Source organism: Diachasma alloeum, unplaced genomic scaffold (genome assembly GCF_001412515.2).
Source record: "Diachasma alloeum isolate Michigan unplaced genomic scaffold, Dall2.0 Dall_scaffold_00681, whole genome shotgun sequence".
Classification (NCBI taxonomy): domain Eukaryota; kingdom Metazoa; phylum Arthropoda; class Insecta; order Hymenoptera; family Braconidae; genus Diachasma; species Diachasma alloeum.
This window is the reverse complement of record NW_021680813.1, coordinates 267,728-293,869: the sequence shown is the minus strand read 5'-3', so window position 1 is coordinate 293,869 and position 26,142 is coordinate 267,728. Positions and strand designations below refer to the sequence as shown.

At 37.9% G+C, this 26,142-nt stretch overlaps 1 protein-coding gene across 4 annotated transcripts; it reads right to left on the bottom strand.

The window, feature by feature from the left end:
* Positions 1-59: 59 nt before the first annotated feature.
* Positions 60-25,073, bottom strand: LOC107044120 (tensin-1). 4 transcript variants are annotated; one of them, XM_015265875.1, is made up of 8 exons: positions 24,716-24,830; positions 24,329-24,640; positions 14,104-14,232; positions 9,845-10,027; positions 5,883-6,313; positions 5,128-5,346; positions 4,846-5,017; positions 60-1,164 (listed from the first exon to the last, which is right to left on the bottom strand). In XM_015265875.1, the coding sequence occupies exons 2-8, from the start codon at positions 24,599-24,601 to the stop codon at positions 955-957; spliced, it is 1,617 nt and encodes a 538-aa protein (XP_015121361.1). In that variant the 5' UTR covers positions 24,602-24,640; positions 24,716-24,830; the 3' UTR covers positions 60-954. The 4 variants fall into 4 exon arrangements, with proteins under 4 accessions (XP_015121361.1, XP_015121362.1, XP_015121359.1 ...); XM_015265876.1 differs by lacking the exons at positions 24,329-24,640; positions 24,716-24,830 and adding an exon at positions 25,033-25,073; XM_015265873.1 differs by having other exon boundaries at positions 24,329-24,830.
* Positions 25,074-26,142: the final 1,069 nt, after the last annotated feature.

The window sequence follows — 26,142 nt, the reverse complement described above, 5'->3', positions numbered from 1 at the left end:
TTCTCGATCATTTGAGGTATTCCTCCATATTATAAATTAATTCATTTTATGGAGGCAAATAAATGTAATAAATAATTTTATTTTTGAAATTATACAATACATCACTAGTGTACAGTCTCAGAATGTTATGATAATCAAGCTGCGAATAATGGTTAGCAGGATTTGTAACATAGTATATAATTTCTATCATATCTTTCGTTTCATCGTTATTATCCTAAAGTCTGTTCACGTAACTTCTGTACAAGACTAGGTTTAGTCGAGTGATCGAATATTTCCTCAGTTTGATGTCAGTAGCCAAGTGGTAAAAACAGGAGAGAGCTTCAAAACATATTTGGGTACTTTTACCACCCTCTCAAGAGCAAAAAGCATGTGAAAAATTTCTGAAAACCTCTTTCGCAGTAACTAAATTTTATATGATAGTGAGCTACTAGTTCTAAAGTTATTTGCGAATGACTGTAATTGTTTTCGACTGGCATTTACTTTACAACTTACCCCATAAATTTAATCTATTATTCTTTTTTTATAAAGAAAAAAAATATTTTCTCATGTATGGTTCGCCGTTTGTATTATTATTAATTCTTCAGTTTAAATAAAAAGCAACTATAACAATGAACAAAAACTATATACATATAAACACATTTACATCAATTTCTCCATTTTAAAATCTGCCAAATCACGCAATAAGTTCAATGCTATCCATCGCCGTAGAGCCAAAGAGGTGTAAAAGCTATGCTTATACGCACCCTTTGCGCCTCTTGGACTATATGACAATGTTATGATTCTTTTCACTGTCATAATAAAACGTTCTTGGCAGTATTTTTTCCTGCAGCTAACACGTTTACTTCATTTCAAAGTCCTTTCTAATTAGTATCGATGTTTCGTTTTTTACCATCAATTATGTATTCTAATTTCCTTAATAATTATCACCGGCTGCCAGACCACTTGTCTTAGCTTTCAAACATTCAAATCCGCCATCATTTTGCGAAAATCAGCTAGAGTGTGATAGTCAGGATCAGAGTTGATATCTGCAAAGTCTTTCGTTGAATCAGTCTTCAAGAAACTTGGATTGTAACGACTGAGGGATAAGGGACATGGCAGCAACTCTGGCATCACTGAATGATGTGTTATTAATGCGGTGAGCGTGGTGAATTCTTTCGTAAAGCCCTGAAAACGAAGAATTATCAATTCCATTTCTCAAAAAACAAACTTGATTATTGGACTCAAATGATTCCATTTCATTGGATGGTATATTTAGTTTAGTTTTATAAAGTTCGGTGTTTATTAACTTTTCAATATGAAGGAAGAAAGTTGTAACGATCGCGAAAATCGCATTTGGAAATTTCACAATACCTTCAAGTTTCATGTCCCCTAGAAACTGTCTACATGAAGAGAAAAATATTAGAATTTTCATGGTGAAATTCAGAGAAAGATTCTGAGGCTGTCCATAATCTAGGCACATCTCGCAAATCATCAAAAATATCATTCAAATGAAAATACGGAAGAAATAATTAAGAGTGTCGATCCACGGTAAAAATGAGTAAAATTTAAAAAATGTCATTTTTAGTCAAAATAATTTAGTTATTTATTTAAATTCCCAGTTAACGTTAAGTTATTATCGGATTTAGGGAAACTACGGTTACGGTTTAGGGTAAATTTACGGTCATTCGTATTTACTGTTTTATTTATTTAATTTTTTTATCCACGCGAATTCTGAGTGGGACGAGTATCTACTGTGGTTCGTGACCGAGATACTGAGCCTCCCGGTAAGATCTCGTTGATCCCGATCCTGATCGCCGAGGTTGAGCTAAAATGCTCACGCTCCTTGGCTTACGCGTTTCGTGGGGTTATTGGAATCACTCATATGGTTGGAAGGCCATGTAGATGAAACTAAACCATTCAGCTACATGGATCGCCATGGGTTACTACGGTTATATTTCTACGGTTTCGGTTATAGTGATTCTCTAATAACTCCTGGGAAAGTGATAGTAATGAAAAGTGCACTCACTCAGGTGAAAAGTGCATTCGCGTGAAGATAAGGCGAACAGCTGCCTGTTTTTTTCCATTTCCGAGTTTTCTCCGGTTAAGAATAATGGTTTCCGACTAATATTTATCCATGATACAGTTTCGCTTATGAAGATAAAACCCACAATAATAAAAACATTTAATCAACAATATCAAGACTAAAGACATAATTCCGTCAAAACATTAGTTTGCGTACATTTGAATTGAGCGTCGCGCGCGCTAGTCTACATGCATCGATGCGTGAAACCCCCCAGCGACAGCTAGGCGGCGCGCTAGTCGCGCCATTCAGCTTGCTGCGAACCGCCAGCCAGTTTAGACAGAAGAGTTCAACGCAAGCCACTGAGAGAAGCACCTCGAAGACGGGTTAACCATAGCAACGAGCTTCCAGAGGTTTGGCGGGAGACACACCACCGGGCCCCGCACGAGGAAAATATGTAAGTTTTGCTATCATGTTATGTGCACTGTCTTCGGGAGAGAAGCGCATTCTATTCCGTATTTCAGTGAAACCTCAGGGAAACTGCACCGACCCTTGGAATGAGTGAAGTCGAGATGCATTCCTCCTTCCTCAAGACTCACCTGGATGAGTGAATAAATGCACCAAGAAGTGCATAAAATCTTCGTCAGGACCCTCGACCTTTCTGAATGTCTAGCACCCCAGTGAGCCACTTTTCCCGTGAAAAATCACCGACTAAACCCGCGAAAGGCCCATGGCTCAGTTGCACGAAGTGACGCCGTTATGACCTCTCTGACAACCAGAAACTTTAGACAACAATTAACGCACCATTCGTGTGCTAAATTAATCCCCGATTAGTCTCAGAGGATTTATGAAGTGTTTGAGGCCAGATTAAGGGCACAAGATGGGAAAAACGCATAAAAATAAGTGCAATTCTGCACGTTGTAATCTTGGCGCTGATGTACCTGGTCCCACCCAAGATCGTGATTAGTTTTTGAAGAGGCGTATAAATTTCGACCCAACTCTCATCTACACACAGGATCCTAGAAAGTATATTTTTCTTACGACGATACCACGCTAAGTTGCTACGTGCAGCTTCATATGGAAATTCTTCTTGATCGTCAGTTAAACTGTGAGGTATCCATGTTGCCAATTGATTGAGCAGACCTTAATCTTCGGTTAGTACTCTATGCACACTCGAATGAGGAATACCAAGTTGGGTGGAAACATCGTTGACACTCTAGGTGATTGACAGAGAGCTTCTGCAATTCTCTCTCCCTTCTAATTTATTTGATGATATTGGTCGAGGGACCCGTACTTCATCTTCAGCGGACGTTCGACCTCGTTTATAGGCATTGAGCTAGCATTGTATTGTTCATTTATTTATTGCATTGCGGCCAACACATTTCACTAATAACCCATGCGCAACTCCAGAATAATTTCAGCACAAAATTTCAGGAAAATTCGTTGCTCCACTACACTCACAGATTTTTTCAATTCTTCCATCGTAAATACTGCAACGTAATTAAAACGAAAAGCACACGACACTGCTATACTGAATGAGCAGTACTATCATGTTACAATTTTTTTCGTCAGATGACAATACCATGCCAGATGGAAAGAAAAAGATGACACTAGAAGTGGGATGACCTAATATTTCTTGCCATCATTTCACACATGCATTAAACCGTACACATATTTATGGCCGTCTCGCCATAGTGTTTCTCATTAGTTGTCATATTATAAACAATAAAGTTCTGGTATGACGTGAATCTTTTTCATTATCCAAGATTATCATTTATAATACGGCAAACCCTATGGTTCTCATCGCATTTCCCTCAATTACTTTTTTTAATGGAATCGGAGGAAATACAACCACGCTCTCCTAAGTCATTTCCCCCACCACAGTCGTGTGTATATTACACCATCTGGAGTCTACTGTAATTGATTGAGGAGAGTTCCGAAAATGCTCAGGAGTTTCTCGATTGAACGCGAGATATTTTTTGAAGTCTATATAATCGGATCCTTTCAACAAAAATTTTTTATCGATAAGGATATCAAATCGGATTTTTTCCGATTTTTTCCGGAAGTCCGAAAGTCTTCGATCGTAACACTGTTTCCGATTGTTTTGTCTTCATGTGGCCTTTGCGATGTTTCACTCCCGCAAGGTACGACCCTTGCATAGTATTACACTTGCGACGTTTGACTCTTGAGATTTTCAATCCTAGCGAGATTCACCCATGAGATTTTTCGACTTTGGTAAGGATAAAATCATTTCCCACGTTTGATAAGTGAAAAAAAGTCATTTTTGTACCCCTTGTCAGCGTTCTGATGAGTATAGTTCGAAAACTCCTCTGCTGCGGCCCCTGTAGAGCACAGCTCTTCGGTTCATCCAATCAGAATGCCGTTAAAAAATCTTGTGTGAGGTCGTATTGATTTGATTCAAGATAGAAAGTCATCAAACACGAATCGATTTAGCTGGAATTCTTTACGATAAATCGATGATAACATTAAATAATTATTTTTAACTTCTATCAGATGTTTGTGTAAGGTGCCACATGCCCTCGACCACTGCACTCTAATTGGGCGAACCCAGAAGGAAAGAAATTTTCTTCCGACAAAATCATCCCTTTCGTTGCTACGCAGAGAAACTTAAGGAAAATATCTGATCAATTTTGAAGGTCGAGGGGTATTCGGAAGAGCATTTCGTGCTTCGCGACTTTTTAATAGTTACGCAACAAAGATATTGGGAAACATCCCATAATTTTGAAGGACTCGGGGTATTACAACTGAAAATTTCTTCATCATTCGGTGAATATCATTATCCCGACCTAGCCGGAAAGATAAAACCATACTTTTACTCCGATTACCTTAATTTTATAGCCCTTGTTCGTCCGCATGATTAAATAATGCGCAATTCCACTTGGTTGAAACTCCCGCGGCACACGCAGCGATAGAGCATAGCAGCCTGGTTTACTGGTACTTTCGCGGACCATAAAGGCACCTTCTGGTTCTTGGCTCAACACTTCTAGTGTTATCTCCCTATTAAATACGAATTTGGTTAATGTAAATAACGAAGGAAAGGAGCGGTAAAATGGTAGAGATTATTTGGGTTGACATGAGAGAAGGCAAGTTTTGATTGAGGTACTAACCTGGGTATGCCAGCCTGGAACCATGGAGCCTTCCACAATTCACACTCTTCACTGCGGTTATTCAGACTATCGTTTCTTTCTGGAAGTGGGGGTGGTGTGGGTGTTAATTCGTGGATACTGTTATCTGCAGGAACAGAACTGCTTGACGTACTTATTTGTGATCTCCGTTTGGTTTTGAAATCTGTTTCGTTCACAGAACCCGGAGAATTTTTACCGATCCTGAAGAGTTAAGGAATAATTCGGTGATGTTTATTCATATTGTTACTTACAAGCCATTTAATTAAGAATGAGTGTTTATTAAACGATTTCGGTGCGAAATCAATAATGAAAAGAAATATAAAAAGGAGTGACACGTCCACAAACTAAGAACAAAGATAAAGGAATAACGAGTTAGAAAGAGACGATCGTACATAAAGATGGCTGAAAGGGAGGAAAAGAACAAATACGCAACAATATTATTTCACCGTCATTGGCATTCCTATGAAAAGATAGTATAGATGTGAACGCAAGATTTTCTATTTCAAGGCACTCTATTCTGAAGGAACTTGTTCTTGCACTTAGAAATTATGACAGTTTCTTCAATTTCATAAGAAGATCATTCCTTGTCCAATATAAATTTAAATAAATTTGTACAAATTCAGATATTCAGGCAGAGCTAGACGAAAAAAACCATGTACCAACCACGAAGTAAATATGTGTGACGTTTGGAAGAATTCTGATGATTATACTTGTGGATAATTAATTTGTAAATTCACCTGATATTCTCGATATTCAAATTCTTCGCAGTCATCGATGCATTGGTAGTATTATCGATGCTCTTAGGAAGGGGTATCTTATTATATGGTGTTCTGATCATCTCTGAATCAATTATGGCCTCATTAATGTAGCCACCGGAGTGTGGCCTATTGGCTGGGCTCATTGGTGTACTGCTACCGCTCACCAGCGGACAACTATCATCCTCACTGTTGAGACCCAAGACTCCACTAGTCAGACCCATAGTCAGTCGCTTTATCAAAGGAGGCTTGTCTCCCAATTTCTTGTACGAGTTGAGTTCAGTGGGAGAATTACTCTCGTCACTGCTCGGTGTACTTTGTGGAGATGTACTTTTCTCATCTTGATTTAGTATTGGTCCCAGAACGTTTGAGAATGGGTGTGACGGTCTCAGTCCCGGTATCGAATTTGGTGTCTGTGAAAAAGAGAAGAGAATGAACTTGGAATTACATTAGAAGATCCGAAAATCGCCGTAGATGTTATTCACACATGTGATCGTGGTCTTACTCACTGATGTAATCATTTGTAATCCTAGAAAAATCAGTGTAATCACTATTATCAACTGATGACCATATGTGTGATGAAGATTTGGTAAGCAAGTGTTAATTATTTGTAATCACTATAATAATTTGTAATCAATGTAATCTTTCGTACTCGAGAATGTTATTTCGCCTACTACCGGGAAAAACTCTGAAAAGCAGGAAATTTTCAGAATAATTTGCATGAATCAGAGGGAATAAGAAGAGAATAGGGGTCTTCTGTTAGTGGTATATTTTGGACAAAAATTTGAATCATTTCAAACTACAACCAATAAATTGTCGTAGTTATATTGACATTCGGCAATATAGAAAAACTCTTCCCTCCTCCTCTATCACCAAAAATAGTGTAATACAAACATAATATTTATAAAGAAATAAAAAAATCTTTTTGGTATAGTTGCACTTGAGACGTTGGCGCGTCAACAAATCTATCGTATTCGTATCAACACACCCACACTCAAATCAAATTTTGGTCAAGTGTAGCATCCAAGTGTATTATTATGACAAAGAAAGATGGAAAGGGGCGAAGAAAACTCATTTTCCATACTGGTAGAGATTCCGAAAGCAGCCTTGGGTCACTTCCCAGGAAAAGGAGAACAGGGAAAGGTGAAGTCAGACAGTCCAGTCCCTTACCCAGCCTGGCTGGCGACATGGTCACCGACGAGCAAACCACCTTACAATCCGCACTCTCCTCTCCACCCCCTCAATCAACACTGTCTACAACTCTTCTCCTTCCACATCCAATAATACCCTTTACAATAAAAAATCCTTCACTTCCTCCAAACGCTTCCAGGAAATCATGCATAAACTGTTCACCACTCTATATTATATCAATCACCACTAGTCGCGTCGACTTCGCAAGACTCTCGAATTCAGTCTACAATAATAACAAAGATGTCATCGTCCAGACGAGCCAAGGATATCTCCTCAAGTCCAACGCAAACAAGTTCGAACTCATCAACATTCTCAACCAACTGCAAAATCGGAGTAAATTGATTGATTTAAAAGAAATACAGCAAAACATAGTTTAGGCTAATGCCTCTCCCCCTGCCACCTTTGCGGTAGTACTTGCCACTGTCGAATTTGAAATCGATGACAACACCATGAATTAACATCTTCTTGACAATAACATCAACCACCGATACTGTAAATGAATTCCGATGAATCGGATTCCCATGAATCGTTCCACAAATCAATGAATTAGTTTTTCTCTTCAACAACCACTACCCCGCCTCTCCCAGTTCCACCCTCTTCTAGCTGTCCCTGTGCCACAAATGTGTACATTTCACCCAGACCACCTCTGATTGCCCAAAAAAAAATATGCCAAAAATGCCAGGAAGAGCACAACACCAACTCATGGACCAGCGATATGGTCATCAAGTGCAGCTCATGCAATTCCCCTGATCATCCTGTCCGATCGTTCAAATGTGCTATCAGACCAACAAGCGGTTACATACCTAAACACCCAAGGACAATAAATCCCAGGACATTTCATCACAGTGCCATTAATTCCCAATGATTCCCAATGGGTCTCCACTTTTTTTATCAAGTTGGGACTAGGTTGCCAGTTTGTGAATTTAAACTCTTAGGTACACCTCATATAATAATATGGATGACCAGGTAGATGACCGTGACCTCCCTTTTTCGCCACCTTCCTTCTGAAGGCAATTAATTTTTTAAATTGATTTAAATATAAGTACTTCTATAACTTCACGTGTATGGTATGGCAATTACATTTCACACCTTACCAGCTCTTGGCGTTACCCAGGATCCATGACGAGGACGTGGCTGGCATATTAAGATGACCGTGAAAGCGCTAAGGGTCAAGGTAAACCACCGATCACCTTGACATTTTCATATCTGATTAACCCGGAGAGATACGAAGTGACACTTTGACGCTCTCCCATTGGCTGGGACAATTGGAGCAGTAGAACAAGCTACAACCCGGACCTGGACAACGCGATTCCAGCCATCTTTCATCACTTTGGATCGTACGGCACCCCTGTTAGGAACACAGTGGTGACCACTATAAACTCAATTAGAATAAGTATTAATAAAGAGAGTGATTACATTGCGAGTTTTCTCCTACCAGATAGGAGAGTAGGCCTGGATATTCCCTTCAGCAAGGAGAAATTGGCGATAAATCCAGAGAGAGGGAAATGAGGCAAAATTTTGCGATTTTTAACAGGCGAGCGAAGCATGTTTCTTTGTAAGTACGAATGCAGTAATTCCGTACGTGGGGATTTCGAGTATTGGAGCAATTATTCAGGTGTCTTTCTCAGTGCGATAATTGATAATAATTCACGCGAAAATTTTTGTGAAACCTCGGAAATTTTGGAATAATTAATATTTGAGCTATTCGGAGTTGAGTTAATTGCTTCATCGGCGTTCGATTACGCCATATTGGGTGATAACCCACCGGAAGTGGATTAATAGAGTGAAAATCATAATCGCGATAATCCCTTGAATTCATTCTAGCTCTAATTAAATTTGACTATAATTGACCGGACGAATTCGATCGAAGCAAATTATTGAGTGAAGAGAATTATTTTGTACGGAAATCATCTATATTCCGAATCAGGAATTAATTCATCGGTACGAATTTCCACGTGCTCGAATCTGAAATTATCACGGCGAATATTAGCGAATCTGAGTTCTGTTCATAGTCAAAATTAAGGATAGTATATCCGGAACTGAGGAATATTTTTATGCTATAAAAATAAAGTTCAAAATTCCTGGAATTATCCGTGTTAAAAATTGTATTGAGTTCGACGAGTGGATCGATGGTGATAATCCAGACATGATTGTGTAAATTCAGAGAGAGTTTCCATACAACAAAGTTCTTGAATAAATTCTTTTCTTTAGTTTTTCCTAAAATTCAATTGAACTCTTTTTCAATCAATTACCCGGATTTCTGTGAATTACTTCCATTATTTTGTCGGGCTGTCTAATCGAGTAGTTGAGGTAAGACACATTGATATTATTGAAAAGGATGTTGAGTATATGTATATTGTCCACACGAGCACAGGAAAATTTTAGGAATTTGAAGGGAATATTTCATCTACAGAATTGACGAATTCGCAGATATATTTATTGATTTTCTACATTTTCTTCCTTATCTGGAATATGTGCATGTGCATATTTTATGTATATATTTTATTTGAAATGATTCATCTTTATTTTAGACATTTATAATTCACCTACGAAATCAATTAAGTGTTAGAAATAAATCCTATCTTTACATCGAAGAAATTTGAAAATGAAAAACTTATAACAAATTTCTCATTCATTCATGGTGTAAAAATATTTGGCAAATATTATTTTTTTTCTCCCGCCTTTCCATCATGCATCACAGAATGATTAATGCCAATAAATTCTTTTCATGCGGTTGAATTCCCCTGAAATACCTTGACTGTTGCGAGTCGCAGCGTGGGCGATCCGCCGGTACCGAGTTGTACGTTCATGTCCGCTTCAGATGCCCCGCTTCCAGTACGCGACGCTAGTGCTGTCCGACTTTTTAGCCAGAAATTCGCCCCTCCACCACTATTCGTGTCGTTTCTGTTTACAATCTCAACTGCCCCAGACTTATTCTGCAATTATAAATTATTATTCGTAAAATGATGATCCACACTCAGAAAACAACGACGTTTGAGAAGTGTTTCTTGAACCAAAAATAGAAGTTTATGTACCGATGCAAATTCTATGTGCGTTTGTTCAACTAAATTTTAGTACCCGACGCAACGAAAATGGGAATGCCCACCAGCATAATGGAACATTCTTCTCTATTATTGAAATCTTTTGATTAACTCATCAAGAAACTTTGAATTAAGACTTTTGTTTTCTGCAAATATTTTTTTTTAAATTGTAATTACGATACATGATGAAAAAACAAGTATATATTCGCATTTTCTATATATGGGTATATTTTATGTTGCTAACAAATTAGCAATATGCTTCCAAATGGATTCTCTATTTTTGAAATTTATCACTCTTATTGCTTCCGTATGGAAGCATTGTATTCCTCCGAATTTAAGTTTCCAGTTTTCTTCGTGAAGATAACTAATTTGGGGATCAGGAGTCCGAATCTGATATTTTTAAACCCTGTCCCTATGTATGTATGTGCATGTGTATGTGTGTATGTGACCGATTCAGTTTTTTCACGATAACTTGAAAAAAAATCACTTCAATCAATCGAATCTGGGCTATAAATATGCGGTTTTATGTTATGCAGACCGAGTTCGAAGATGGTGTCGATAGCGCTTTTAGTTTTTGAATTATTCTCAAAATTTGGCCCAAGGTTGGTCCAAGGTTGGCGCAATATTGGCCCAATGTTGGCACAAGATCGGTGTAATGTTGGTGCAATGTTGGCGTAAGGTAGGCCCTTATTGGGAGTCTTATGGAGGTCTTATGGGAGTTTTATGGGGGTTTATGGCGGTCTTATGAGGATCTTATGGGAGTCTTATGAGTGTTTTAAGGGGGATTTACGGAGATTTATGGGGCCAGATGGGGGTCTTATGAGGGTCATATGAGGCCCTTATGGGGGTTTATAAGGGTCATACAAGGGGGGTTGCTAGGGAGGATTTATAGGGGGGGTTACTAGGGAAGGTTGCTAGGGGAGGTTGCCAGGAGAGATTGCTAGGGGAGGTTGCTAGGGGGTTGCTAAGAGGGTTGCAAGGGTGGGTTGATAGGGAATTGCTATGGGTGGTTGCTAGGGGGGGTTGCTATGCGTAGCGTCCCCTGATCTTTCAGCGACGCCTGAATATGAGGGTCTTATGAAAGTATTATGAGAGTATTATGGAGGTTATAAGGGTGATAAGGATGATAAGGGTAATGAGGGTCTTACGGGGACGTATATCATCAGTTAATAGCAAAGGCAATGGCAATTCATTCAGAAGCATATTGCTAATTCATTAGCAAAAACAGGCACCATAATTGACACAATTGAAAGCAATTGCCCACTTGGTTTTTATTACTCCTCTACTTTTTTCAATTTCCCGAGGACATTATTGTAATGACCCCGAAAATTGAATGCGAAAATTTCATGTTCTCTCGACGCTCTATGACTCACTCAAAAGGGTCGACCGTTGTTTTTAAAGATTGGTTTGTATGGGCGGATGTATGTAGGTGTGTATGTATGCATGACCAATGTGACCATTTTTTCCCTGATTTTTGTTGTTTTAGTATCATTTTGGATTGAAGTATCATCTAAATTTATGGCCAATCTTCCGGTTTTTTTGTATTTACCATTTTTTAAGCCCAAGACTATTCAAGTTGAAATGACTCTTCTCATTTCGTGATATTCAATTGAATATCGAATCGTGATCCAATTTGGAGTGAGTAAAGTTGTTTATTCATCCAATCGTGTTGTTCATAATATTATTGACAGTTCCATCAATTTTACCCCCCATTTAGCTCCATGTGACATCTATGTGGCCCCACATGACCCTATATAAGCCCACATAACTGTATATCACTCCATATAATCCTGTATGACCTTCATATGACTTGTATGAGCTGATGCGATCCTTGCCTGACCCCGTAACACCATATGACTCCATATGACTTCCATTTAACGCCTATATATGACTCCCTATGACCCCATATGACCTTCATATAACCCCATATGAGTACATGAGCCGATGTGACCCTGATATGAACCCGTGTGAGCCCCATATAATGGCATATTACTCCAATGTTACATCATACAGCCCCTATATGAACCTCATATGAACCCATATCACTTCATATAATCATATATGAGCCCATATGACCCTCATATTACTTGAAGCTTTATATTGCTATTATGCAACTTAATAAATAGTTACGCTGTTTTCATCATCTTTGCACTTCATCAACAAAGCATGAAAAGAATCTTTTTGAGCCATGATTTCATTGATATGACTGTTGATTTTTGCAGTTTATTATGAAAAAAATTGTTAAAAAATATTACAAGCTATATGCTGTAGCTCAACAGTGATACATGCGATCCGCATCATATTCTGATAGAATCAAGAGAGTATCAATACAATTTTTTACAGCCATGATTCATTTCATTCTGATAACCATTGAGCTTCACTCAATTTCACCAGTTGATCCTGATAGCGCTTAGCAGTGACGGTTTCCCTCTTTTCGAGTATCGCATAATAGATTATACCTTTGGAATCCCACCAAATACCCAACAACAAGTTTTTGCCGCAAATGTTCGGTTTTGCAGTACTCGTTAACGGTTCCTCCGGATAAACCCACGACTTTCGCCTCTTAGGATGATCGTAAAATATCCACTTTTCATCCCCAGTGACAATTTTATGTAGTCTTTTTGTTTGAATCTGGTCAGTAGGCACAGCAATTTCGCGTCGACTTTTGTTTTCTGAGGTAAGAGGATGGAGCACCCAACGACCTTCCTTTTCTGTATCCTCCCAATTCTTTTTAAAGGCCTCGAAATAGCTGATGGAGTCACTCTGAGAGTATCAGCAAGCTCCTGTTGTGTTTGACAGGGATTTTCATTGAGTAGGTTGTCCAACTCCTCGTCCGGAATTTTTTTTGGTTGCCCAGGACGTTCTTCATCCCAAAAGTTGAAATTTTCATCCCAAAATTTTTTAAACCACTTTTTACATGTGGTATAAGATACAGCATTCTTTCCCAAGGTCGAACAAATCATTTCTTTTATTTCTGCGGCAGTTCTTCCACCTTGGAAGGTGAAAAGAAGGGAGTGCCTCAAGTGCTGTTTGTCGACCGACATTTTTATTTACTGTATTTTTTGAGGTTGTTTTGATCAGGCCACAATCGGACTTGAGTGGTTTGATAGCTCATAGATAGCGGTTTAAAATGCCCTTTATTGTGGGAAAATCGGTTAATTCAAATAGGTGTTCTGATCAACTTAATCTAGGCGCCGAGAATTAAGTCATACACTTAATAAATATCGTGTGGGTCACGTGTGCCGATCATCGGCCGACGCATGACAATAAATATCGGCTAAACGTCATCGAACCAATAGCTAGCCGATGTTGGGCCAAGGCCAATTGAGGATCGGCACCCAAGACTCGGTAGCTCGGCTCTCAGTACTATAGCCCAATTTTGACCCGTTTGATTTTGCGCCGCCGGGATCTGTTTTGGATAGATGAACGTTTAATGACGTCGTTAGTAGGCATTCGGCTAATTTTATAATTAACGTTCTCACGAAACGGGACAGCTAGTAGTAGTGGTTGTATTTACAATGAGAACAGAATATAATTTTGCCAAACAAATTTGTTTCAGACAAGAAGTTATGGTGATATTTTGTATGGAAATTATGGACATTTGTTTGTCCAAAACAAATTTAATTGGTAGAAGTATATTTTTTTATGTCATAGGTGCCCAGAATCCGCGATTCTACCGAGCGAAGAGAGGCCTCAACAATTCGCCTCGGAACTCGCCTTCGGCTCGTTTTACAACTTCCCACGAGCCAAAAAACCCATTACGCACTTGTTGCGTAATATACTATTCTCACTCAGTGTATACAAAGAGATTATCTCATGAAACCGTTCAATGAAAATATGAGTATTCTTGGTACATAATTCTCAATCTCGTACCATCAATAACGGAAATTCTATCTGTAAAAAGCTTCATTCCAATAAAAACGGCACCATAAATCGACCGACTCTAAAAGTTCTTCTTGTTTTTTACTTACCCAAACGTTCTTTTGTTTTTCTTTAGGCTTGTTCGAGGTGGCTACACCGCGGACGATAGGCTGATGTTGGAGTTGCACCACATACGCCATACGAAAAGCATTGCCAACAATTGTATTCAGCTCCTCGACCTGCCGCAAGGAAAAGAATTAATCACTTTATCATATATAAGAATCCAGTTAAAGCTGCTCATGATACTGAGACTAGACTCAAGAATTTTTCGCACTTCTTGTTACTTACAATCAATGAGGCTATTCACGGAAAAAATATAAATTTTTTTTTACGTTCCTCTCGTTCGTCTCTTGATTGCATATATCGCGTGTGTTGAATCATAGATATCGTGTTTCGCGCTATTGAATTGTGTTGAGTGTCTTAGAGAAGTAATTTGGAAATTTCAAATATAATTTACTTGTGAATTTTGGAATTTATGGTAACGGCTTCGTGTTGCGTGTAATAGAGAGTTATTACTCTTGCTATCAGTTACGTGCGAAGGCCATTGAATGAGCGAATTTTGAAGTCTCTTGACCTTGGTCCGTTTCGCTGACTTGTGTTAGATCAGGAATGTTTTGATTGCGTTCGTTCGCCAGCGTTATTTATCACGTAGATGATTCGGTTTTAATCGTTCTCTATTTTGTTATGATTCATATGAATATCTCTGATATTTTTTCTTTAATTGTGAATATTTAATTTCTTCGACTTCATATTTTCGACGTTATGACAGTTGAATGTTCGATTTAATTGTTAGACTTTAGTGAGTTTTGACTTGATGTGAGTTAGTTTAGTTTTTTTTTCTTTTGTGGTATCAGAATTTATTAACTATAAACGAAATGGGAAACGTGTAAATACTGTTGTCTAGATTATCGTTAAACGATGTCATAGTCGAAAGGAAGCTCAAGATTGAGTTATTCATTTTTGTATCACTTTTCCAAAAGAATTTCAAATTGAATGTAAAGCTCCCTGACAGTGACTCTGTTTTTTCTTTTATTTTTTCTACCTAGTCAACCTCAGTCTACGTTTCTGTTTCCAGTGGTCGCTCTGAGAAATAAAGACTTAGCGGTCAACATAAGATTATTCCAGGGTGAGTTGTGCGTCGAAGGGTTGCGTAGTGGAAAGAGGGTTTCCGTGAATCTCTTGAAATTACGTCACCCCACATAGTCAAAAATTACACGGAGAAAATAAAATAGTAAAGATTACTATGTCGGAATCCGCACATAGTGAACGTTACCAAAGTTTTCTAAGTATAACTTTGGACATGGTAATGGCTACCATGGAACATTGTAATGTTTACAATGGTGCATAGTGAGCGCCTCAGTAATATTAGGTATATGACTTAATTCTCGGCTTTTTTTCGACCATTCTGACGTTTATTCATAAAAAATGAATACAGATCTAATCTTGAAAATAATTGCCATCACTTTCCATATATTTCTCCCATCTATCGGGCAATTGTCGGATTCCGGCTCGGAAAAAAGATGGTGATTTTGACCGGATGAAGTCATCAATGCTCTGCTGAACTTCTTCAGGAGAATGGAACTGGGTATCCACCAGGTGATGTTGTAGCGCCCAAAAAAGGTGATAGTCAAAAGGCGCAAGGTCTGGAGAATACGTCGCATGTAGGAGAATTTCCCAGCCTAACGTGGAGATAACTTTCAGGGTTTCTTTCGCTATGTATGGCCGCACGTTGTCCTGCAGTATTACTACCAGTAAAAGGCTTCTTTTCCTCAATAGCGTCACTCAATTTCACCAGTGGGTCCTGAATTACAAATGGGGAAACCTCTTCGTACTCGATTGGATTTGCTCAGACCAAATTTGAGAACTCACGTCAATCAACAACGACCCAGACAGAGATTCTATGCTCCAGGGTCTAGAATATGAACTTTTTATGTTGGTGAAACAGTTGTTGTCAAGGACTACATGAAGAATAAGTCGTTTCCTGCTAAAATCATTGAAAAGAGTTCTCCAGTCAACTATACAATACAGCTGATGGATGCTCGTACCCGTAAGAAGCATGCTCACCAATTGCGAGCATGTTTACTAGACGTGGACACTGAGGAGTCGCCTTCAAGTGTTACTAGTCCAGTGGATGGAGTTCTTATTCCTTCAGGAACTATTGAGGGTTTAACACAAAATTCTACATCGACGGATGCCCAGTGTAATGTCAACACGGAAACTGCTGTTGAATTGCTTAACTCAACACCGAGTCAGTTTGTAGTTAATTAACAGATTCCATCATCTTCAGCCATCTCAAGATCCTCCAATGCTTCTACATCGATACTGAGTGAACATGGGGGTTCAACAGCTGTTAATTCTTCCATTCGAGTATCAACCTCAGCTTCTGAGCTTCGAAGAGCAATTAGAATTCGCAAACCTGTGCAACGACTCGATTTATAGATGATTAGAGTTTTCAAAGGAGATATTTTGACTTGAGCGACATCTCATATATCAATGTAATTGTGAACAATGATTTATATTAGTATGACTGGTCGTTATGATGAAATGGACTGTGCAAACTATGGAGATCTAAGTGGCGAGTAATCGTGATATATGTATTCATCTTTATCAACATAAATTCATTCCACAGATATTTTCATTTTTCTCTTTATGTCATATACTTTTAACATAACTATGGATAAGTGCAAAACGAGAAAACAGATAAAATGTATCAAATATCAAATTCTTAAGAATATTCCAAAAATTATGTAGGTATGTTTATCAACTTTTCCCTGAATGAATGTTCGAAGGAACATAAAGGTAAGTTATTTTTCATGTGTCTCAGCTTTTTTGGACATTCGGGTTCGATCCTAGAGACAAAATCAATTGACGTTCAAGGTTTATCTAGATATAGCTTATCCCTTGGGGAACGACTCACAGCCTAACTTCATTTAACGTTGTTCCTCTGGTCCTAGGCATGAAATTGAGTACAAGGAAATTAGAAATGAGACTTACAAAATGTCAGATGGTTTTTTCCATACCTGACTTCCAGGACAGTGTGAACAACAGCTCAAATCCTGGTGTGCCTAACACAGCTGCGCCTAACGCATTCACCCAAGGCTCCAAGTCTCCATTTACTATTTCAATAGTTCTATCTGCGCTTGATGCATTAACCGAGGCTCCAAACCTGCAATGACTATTTCAAACACATCATACAGAGATGCCGGAGGTACTGAGCGCAGACCCATCGAAGCGTCGTACTGCACACGTCTCTTTTCTGGCTGGTCTCAAATTTGCAGAGATACGAGTTGAAAAGATTTATGGCACAATATCTACCAACTGTGAATGTAGAGAATCTTTTCATCTCCACAAAAATTTGGAGTCCATCTCAAAATCACGCAGGTTTCGCGTAGTGGCATTGGTGGTGACTGCTCTCAGACTGTTCTTGGAAGAGAAACTGGACAACCTCATCTTCCTCCAAAAGTTCTGTGATGCAGAGAAGATGAAAACTCAAATTCATCATGGATCACTTTTAAATAAACATCCATTTTTCCTGGTCTAAAGCAATAAGTATAGAGTGCCCTTGAAGCAACAATTCCCGTTCAATTAATGTTTGACTTCGCGTTCTCCGGGAAAGTTGAAGAGGTCAAGACATTTGTGATTTTGTCAAGATCTTGGAATTTATCCACCTCTACAGGAGAATCGAAGGTCATTACTCGAACGGAGTTTGCTTTGGGACGTAATTAAAAAAAAATCTTCGGGTGCCACTCAAGTTGACGAACCGATCAAACTCTGGGCATTTCCTTAAACGTCCCAATGACTTTCAGTTAACGTCAGCGTCTGCAGCGTCATCTAGCTCTCAGAAGAGTAAAAAGTAAGTGATAGTAATAGTAACAGAGAGAGAGAGAGAGAGTCGTGATTTGTCTTCCCAAAATTAGCACCCCTACCGTAGGGAGATGCAATACCCTTATTTCCTCTAGCTCTGGCTCTTGGACTACGTCTTTCATGGACATTACAACATAGGCTCCGCGGAAGCATCAAAGTTCAACTTAAATAAAAATACAGAAGAAATGATTAAGAGCGTCGATCCACGTTAAAAACGTATAAAATTAGAAACATTTCATTTCAAGTAAAAATAATTTAGTTATTTGTTTAAATTTGCAGTTAACGTTCAGTTATTATTGGATTTAGGGGAAACTAAGGTTATGGCTGCGGTTACGGTTTAGAGTAAATTTACGGTCATTCGTATTTACTGGTTTTATTTGTTTAATTTTTATCCTCGCAAATCCTGAGAGGGACGATTATCTACTGGAGTTCGTGGCCGAGATACTGAGCCTCCCGGTGAGATCTCGTTGATCCCGTTGAGTGCACGTTGCTGACCGTCGGGATTGGGCTGAAATGCTCACGTTCCCCGGCTTACGCGTTTCGTGGAGTTATTGGAATCACTAGTGCGGTTGGAAGGCCATGTAGAGGAAACTAACCTACTCGTCGACATGGGTTGCCACGGGTTACTTTCGATTTCGTTACGGTTTCGGTTAAGATAATCCCCCAACAACTCGCCGGAGATCGACAGTGACATGAAGTGTACTAACTCAGGTGAAAGGTACCTTCGCTAGTTTAGTCAATCTGGCTGATGGAAGTATGGTGTGGTCACGAAAAAACGTCGGTTGATGAAAACATTCCAATCGATCCGTAAAAATGTCCTGGACAACATCAAAATGTTAGAACATGATTTTATTCGGCTGACATTGAAATTAATTAAAAACTATCGACTTTTTATGGCGTAACGCCAAGAACATTAACCGTATAACTTTAATTCATTCAATAGACGAGGAAAAAAAATCAACTTGAAGAGAAAGAATTTCTTTACAAAATGACACTAAAAAATAATGTTCGAAAATAAATAATTTTCACGAAAAAAAATGCTGAAATTTTTTAACCTCACATTACGATTAACAATAACATGAGGCTCCGAGACCCGCCCCTTTTTGGTGCGCGCAACTCAATTAAACACGCGCGATACGCTGTAGATTCGAACGTATGTTGCGTGCTGCCGTACATATTTATCTGATTCTCATTCGATTACATATCTGTTAAACCATCTAATTATTTATTCCAACATGAAAATCAATTGATGGAATAGCAACAGAAGAAATGTAAATAATATGATCAGATGATTCATTGATAATTCAGCGTAAATATTTTGTTAATGTTAAAATTGTCAGAAAGCGTACTTTTTTTTTCATTTGGCTGGACATTTCATTTGACTTGATGAGTGGCTCGTTTCAATAGGGAGTATAAAGCCACCGTAAATCTCTCCTCACCTTGCCAGCTGTATTCTATACCTAGAACCCTTGGGACGTGGCTGAAGATCCCTTAATCTTCACCTTTTGTGAGTTCACGGTATAGGGAATTATCGTACATGTATCAATCAGTCTAAATATTTTATTACATTAAACCACTGCTATCAATAGACAAAAATGTACATACTTCTTACCTCTGAATGCACATGAATATTTCGTTCGTGTTTCTTCGTTCGAAATATATTCGAAAAGGAAACATGTGCCTTTCTTGACAATTCTGCATAAATATTGTTGGTGTTGAAATAGTCAAAAAGCGTACATTTATTCATTCTATGTCATATATATATAATGTACGCTTTTTGACAATTTCAACATCAACACAATATTTACGCAGAATTGTCAAGAAAGGCACGTGTTTCCTTTTCGAATATATTTCGAACGAAGAAACACGAACGAAAGATTTATGTGCATTCAGAGGTAAGAAGTATGTACATTTTTGTTTATTGATAGCATTGGTCTCATATAAATATATACGATGAAGTATACTTATATACTCGTAGTACTTATATATATATAAGTATATACATAGTATATACATAGTATATATTAAGTATATATATAACTTATATATAGCAGAACCCCGAAACACGCGACAATAGGGTACAAAATCAGTCGGTATCGTTTGAAAGGGACAATGAGTAAATTTACGGTACGTTTCAGACTCAATCCTTGAATAAGGGTGGAAAAACGATGAAAAAGTATTTCAAAAATGAAAAGGAAAAAGTAGAATAAAACCCTCGAGTCACATAATACGTTTTCGACCTTACTCCATTATTCTTTATTTACTGAAGCGGGAGAAGATTCTGAGTCTTTTCGAATGAACTCGACAAAAGAGCGAAGCAGAAGGCATTTTAAAAATGTACGAAATGTTTGGGGAAGGCCTGTATGCATGGATCTTATGGGTGGGGCCAATTATATTCTTGTATATTGTCTGTGAACCCATAGAAACACTGTCTCATCGATCTTTCACGCATTAGTATTTGAACGTAAGAGTGAGGAGAAAAACCTGACGCGTTTTGCTATACATAATCACTTCCATGAGTATTTCTTCTGTTAATATCCTTTTTACATGAAGTTCAACAATAAGCATACGCTGTTCTGGAATGAAACTACTCTACTGATGTTCATTGGAGTGAAATAGTGAAGAACGAAAACTAAGCTAAGCGGAGAGTTAAGGCACATATTCCTATCTCAGGGAGTCTAGCTAAAGGAGAAGAAGAAGAAGTTGAGCGGATAGGTCGCTCAATGAAGAAATTTCCAGGTTATGAACAATTATCTAAAAAAATTTTGGCAATTGTCTGTGTGGAAAAATATTTTCAAAGTGATTTCTTAAAATCATGTTAAAACTTCTTTCAATGAATTCACTGTATTTAGGCTAGATGATGTATTCAACGTCATCTTGTATAGGTAATTATATGTCAAACCATATAAAAAATGATGACTACCGATTTGTAATTTTGAATTTCCCGCAAAAAGATAAATCAGGAAATTAATATGAATTTTCGAGAAACAAAATCAGATAAAGATGAAAAGAAAGCGAAGAGAAACGATCTTTCAAACTTGGTGTGGCTCCCTGGTTTTGGACGTTTTTATTCGAACCACTCTACCAGGTTCAATAATTGAAAAATCATTGAAAAAAATATTTCCCATTTTGAAAAAAAATTTTAATAACGGACTTCATTTTTTCCAGCATCATTCACTTGGCCGTCTAATTGATGTTACAAAATGGAAATCTAAAATGAGCTTTGCGGTGATTCCCTATCATAATGACCAATTTAGCGTTGAAGATCCATCAGGTGTATATTCAGCTATGATTGTCCTTCGGCGAGCGCTACACACCTCCCATGGATCAAAGAACACTTTTACGCATACGTATCGAACCTTATTTTCACTAATTTCACTTCACGCACAAGTGATGAAAAACTTTGCTTTTTCGCCAATCACACCAAATACCTCCTTTTTAAACTTCAAATTGCCATTAAGTTTCATCAATAAAATAATGAATACTTTCATAGAAATGTAAGTTATTTTTTCACACACCTGCACGGAAACTTCGTACTTTGCTACCGCTCATCAAAGAGCAAAATACGAACTTTCCTTTGCAGGCGTGTTAAAAAATAGCATGTGTACCGCGGACGGGAAAACATGACTTTCCGCCCTTGATGCACAATATACTATTGTCCCACCCATCTATGACTGTATATGAAGAGAATTCCACAGTTCGACCCAGTTTTTCTCAATCATTGACATACGGTGAAACTGATATATACAAAGAAATAACTCTCATTTGCACCAAACTCCTTGTTATCTGGGTGATCATTTTTAGCGAAAAAAAAAATTTTTCAAGATAATTATTCTTTGGGAAAGCAAGTTCTACCGTATAAAGCCTATAAAACATTTGTAGATGCAACAAGTATCCACTCATTTTGGGGATTGTTCATTAAAAGAAAAGAAACTAAACCAAATTTTCAAAAAAATAAATTCCTCTATTTTCAATATTTCTCAAATAATTTTTTTTTTTCAAAATATTTGTGTGAAAAACAACTTTTTAACAAAAAATTAGCAAGAAGAATTATCTCCAGCACCCATTTTTTTATTTGAGGATGATTAATCCTCATTTTCGTCAATTTTCTGTAAAATGTTTATTCAAACCATCACAATGAAGTTAATTACTGCGAAAAAATAACTTTAATTGACGGCAATATTTTCGTAATCTTACTGATGATATTTGGCGAAAATTATAGATTGAAAAAAAAGTTTTTTGAGATAATTTTCATTAACAAAAAAATTTGTTTTGCCGCATAAAGCCCGTAAAACAAGAATTTAATAGCTTCCAAATTTAATTAGATATTAATGAAAATTGAAAATGAAAATAACCTAAAAATATTCAAAAGTTAAGAAAAAATCAGAACCCTCCATTTTTAATATTTTTCAATGTCTATTTCCCAAAATATTTGTTTGAAGACCGACTTTATATAAAAAATTGCGAGATCCTCGCCATCGACTTTCTTGGTTTTGTGTTTTGACAGGGGTCTGCTCATATTTTTGAAAATTTTCATAGTGATTTTTGCACTTTCATTGACAAGAAATTTTATAAATGTTCTTGTAATCATTTTTACACTATTCATATCATCTTCAATTTATCATATTCTCTTAATATCTCCAATGAGAGTTGAATTTTTTTAATGAACATCATTACAAGTACCTCAACATTAAGCATCCATTGTGTCTTTCGTAGACTGCTGTATTGAGGTTTAGCGGATATAGCATAATTAAAGTATTTTCGAATTCATCGAAGATTTCTTTCAAACTCCTTCGCGTGCGTCATGTCTTTCCTAGCGATACAATTGAAGTCATTACAAATTCATACATGGAACAGGCATCGGAAGGAGATATTCGCATTTTTAGACGCACGAGAGTTGCCTACGACGATAATCAAAGAAACAACATTTTTCTAGTGCATCTGCAGTGTTTAAGGCAGATGATAGTACTCGTGATTCTGAAGAAAATCGTATCAATTTTTTTGTTTTCCTGTCATCTTCTGACTTGCTGCATTCCTCCTATCCTCAACCATTTATTATTATAATGTGTGAATGGTTTCCTATACGCATTTTTCATTGAATAAACTTTATGAACCAGCAGGTACACAAAGATCATTGTCTTAATATCTCAGAAATAAGGAAGCATAATTCATCAGATATCATCTTTGTGAAAAAAAAAAATTTGTCTGCAACAATGACCACTTAATGATGTGTCTCTATATCTCCTCATTTCCAAACAACTTACTGCCCAATGAACAATTCCTTTGACATCAAGAAAGCATATTTCTTCAATTAAGCACTCGATTCCTTCACTACAATCCAACCACTATAATTCTTCACTACAATTCAATTCTTAATTGAAGATCATGACTGAAAATTTCCTCGTCAAATATATTTGCACATTCATCTTTCTCTAAACTAGTTCCTCTGGATTGAATGACACCAAAGTACACCTCCAATCCTACATCGTTATTTGTAGGAACTATTGGATTTCCCAAACCCCAAAGTATTATATAAAATAAAAATTCATTATAAATGCCAGCAATTGTTGAAACAAGAGGGGCCAGGAGGAAGAGCAACGAGCGGATATAGGTATCCCGTGTGCCACGACCGGGTAAGGACTCAAGGAATGCGCTCGTCCGATCCCACGGCTTTTTCCCCCCACCTAAATGTAGCCATTGGGCTCAGCAGCACCGTAAGGTCTCCTTCTATCACGTCCCAAAGGTCCCCCATTCGAATTTAACTTTCTGTTACTGTCTGACATCTCCTCCCCTTACTTCACTCCCTCATTGCTTTCATCTTATTTCATCTGTCGTAATTGCAATACTCACTATATGCAACATTAATAGTGAGAATATTTTTATTAATTACAGATCGGGAGATCTCAGACCCTGAAATTCATACGTACTGGGGCACCAGATTTGATTCATACGACTAATAGTACATTAGAGCCTTGTTTGAACACAAATTTCATTTTCGACGAATGTGAAGTCTCCAGGCCGAGCCGAAGGCGAGATTTGTACTCACATTCATTGAAAATGAAGTTTATGCCGAGAAATCTATAATATTTTATGTCACACCGTGCAGAAGTCAAGTTTGGAGCACGCTGCGCTTCGCGCAATTTCTCATGGTTTTCAATTTCGCAAATTCCTCATGGTTGAAATTCTTATAACTAGATAATTCGTGCGTTCTGGTTATTCCCGTCCAATTTTTCCGTTTTCTCTCTACTCGGAGTTTATACTCATTAAATTTCATACTCCATCAATCACTAATTGACTGACAGACAAGAAAAAACTCAAGAAATCTGATAATTTCCGGTATCTGCAGCCTGAGCTTCAACGCAAGAACTAGAAAGTATAGTTCAAATAGGAAGAACTTGAAAATCCGCTTACTTTAAGTTTTTGAGTATGACCACAATGGCAGCAGCAGTATGACATATAATCCGGTAGACCCGGCATGAATTTCAACTTTTCCTGCTGTTGGCTCGTATAATCATTAACCAGTTTATGATATTGAATCCGAAATATTGGTCTAGTTACACTTTGCGTTGATTTTCCAAGGCGTCCCATAATCGCGGTTAACGCTACAAGGCTTTTGCGCCTGCGCGACAGCCGCCTCATGCCACCCGGAACATAAAACTGCGCTTGCGAATTCTTCACTTTCATACAACTCGTGGTAGCAAGTTTCACTCATTAAACTGAAAACTATATTTTCTATGTATTTTCTTCATTCACTTAAATCTCTGTATTAACATGTTGAAATCTATATTTAAAAAGCACCAATTTAAACACTCCTGAAGGCACCTCTCCACCTGATATACACACGCGTGATGTCAAAAAATCTAACATTTTGGACCTGGAATTCGTCAAAAATGTGGGAGGTATGACAGCTTACTTCAGCAGATAGAAAGAGACTGGCAAGGCAACATGTAGGCAGAGAGGAAACGGAGTGGAGCGGGAAGAGTAGCGCGGGCAAAGGCAGGGGAAGAGAGCCACTGGCAGCCCACACGGTTTTTCGTCCCCACCCGTGTTTGCCACGCGGCCCGTCTTCCTCCTCCTCGGTCACTCTTTGGGTTTACTTAGCTCGGCTTTCTTACCTTCACCATCGCCGCATGGAAAGACCTCTCTCGACATTGAACACGCTCAGTGGCAGCTGGCGAATACCATCTCGATCCCTGATCTCTTATAGCCAGATAAAAAAAATTTGCTCTTTCACCTCTTTCTTTTCCTCTTCGGTTTATAAATCTCTTCAAACACTGGTGTTGCTATTAGAGGAGGTTCGGAATAGTTGAGTTATTTTGTACGATTCATTTCTTCCTTTTCTTTCAGTTGAGCACTTCCAGCACTTCTATTTTTTTTTAGTGAAGATCAGTTCAACGGCTTATGACCGATGTAAGAGTTGGTTATTGAGGTTCTTCGTTAGTCCTTCAAGGGTTGAAGGTGAAGGTAGGAGAATGGAAAAGAGGAATCAATATCTGGGTAGATGATTGAAAAATCAACGTTCGGATGACCGTAGACCGCGAAAGTTTGAGAATACTGAGAATACACTTCCACATAACTCGCCCCTTTTCTGAAGGATACTACAATATTTTCTTTTATAATTATATTAAATACTGTATAATTTATTCCTACTTATTTTCATTCTCCCACTAATTTTTCTACAGGCCATTTTCAATTTTAGTTAGGAATTCATATTTATTCCCTTGGGAAGATGCTGTGAGCATTCACCTCAGCACTGGCGACAAGAAACCAATGCTGTAAAAATAAAGGAGGTTTTTTTGTTCGTTTCTTGTAACTACCAAAGAGAGATGAGAATATGATATTTTTTCGTGTCTTGACTCGCGATTATGTGTACGAGAATGCCAAGGTCAGCCTCATTCCACGGGTAGCGCAGATTTACACGAAGCATTGCGTAGGGACCAGGCCCGAGACTATTGGTACCGTGGTGAGCAAGTTTATATAGATTGTTACCTGGGGCTACGTGTCATTACCAGTGACTGGTGTATCGTTGGTTTTGTGTTACAGGGGGAGTGGGATATGATGATAAAATGTTAGGAGTATTTGTAATGTTAATCATGGATGTATGCCTCACGCACGAACTGTTGCGTCAAGAGGTTTTTTGATGCGCTGTTTTATCTGTTGTTGTTTTCTCAAAAAGTGTTTTTGTGATAATTGCGTGAAAAGTTTAGTTTTTTGAACGAATCCGT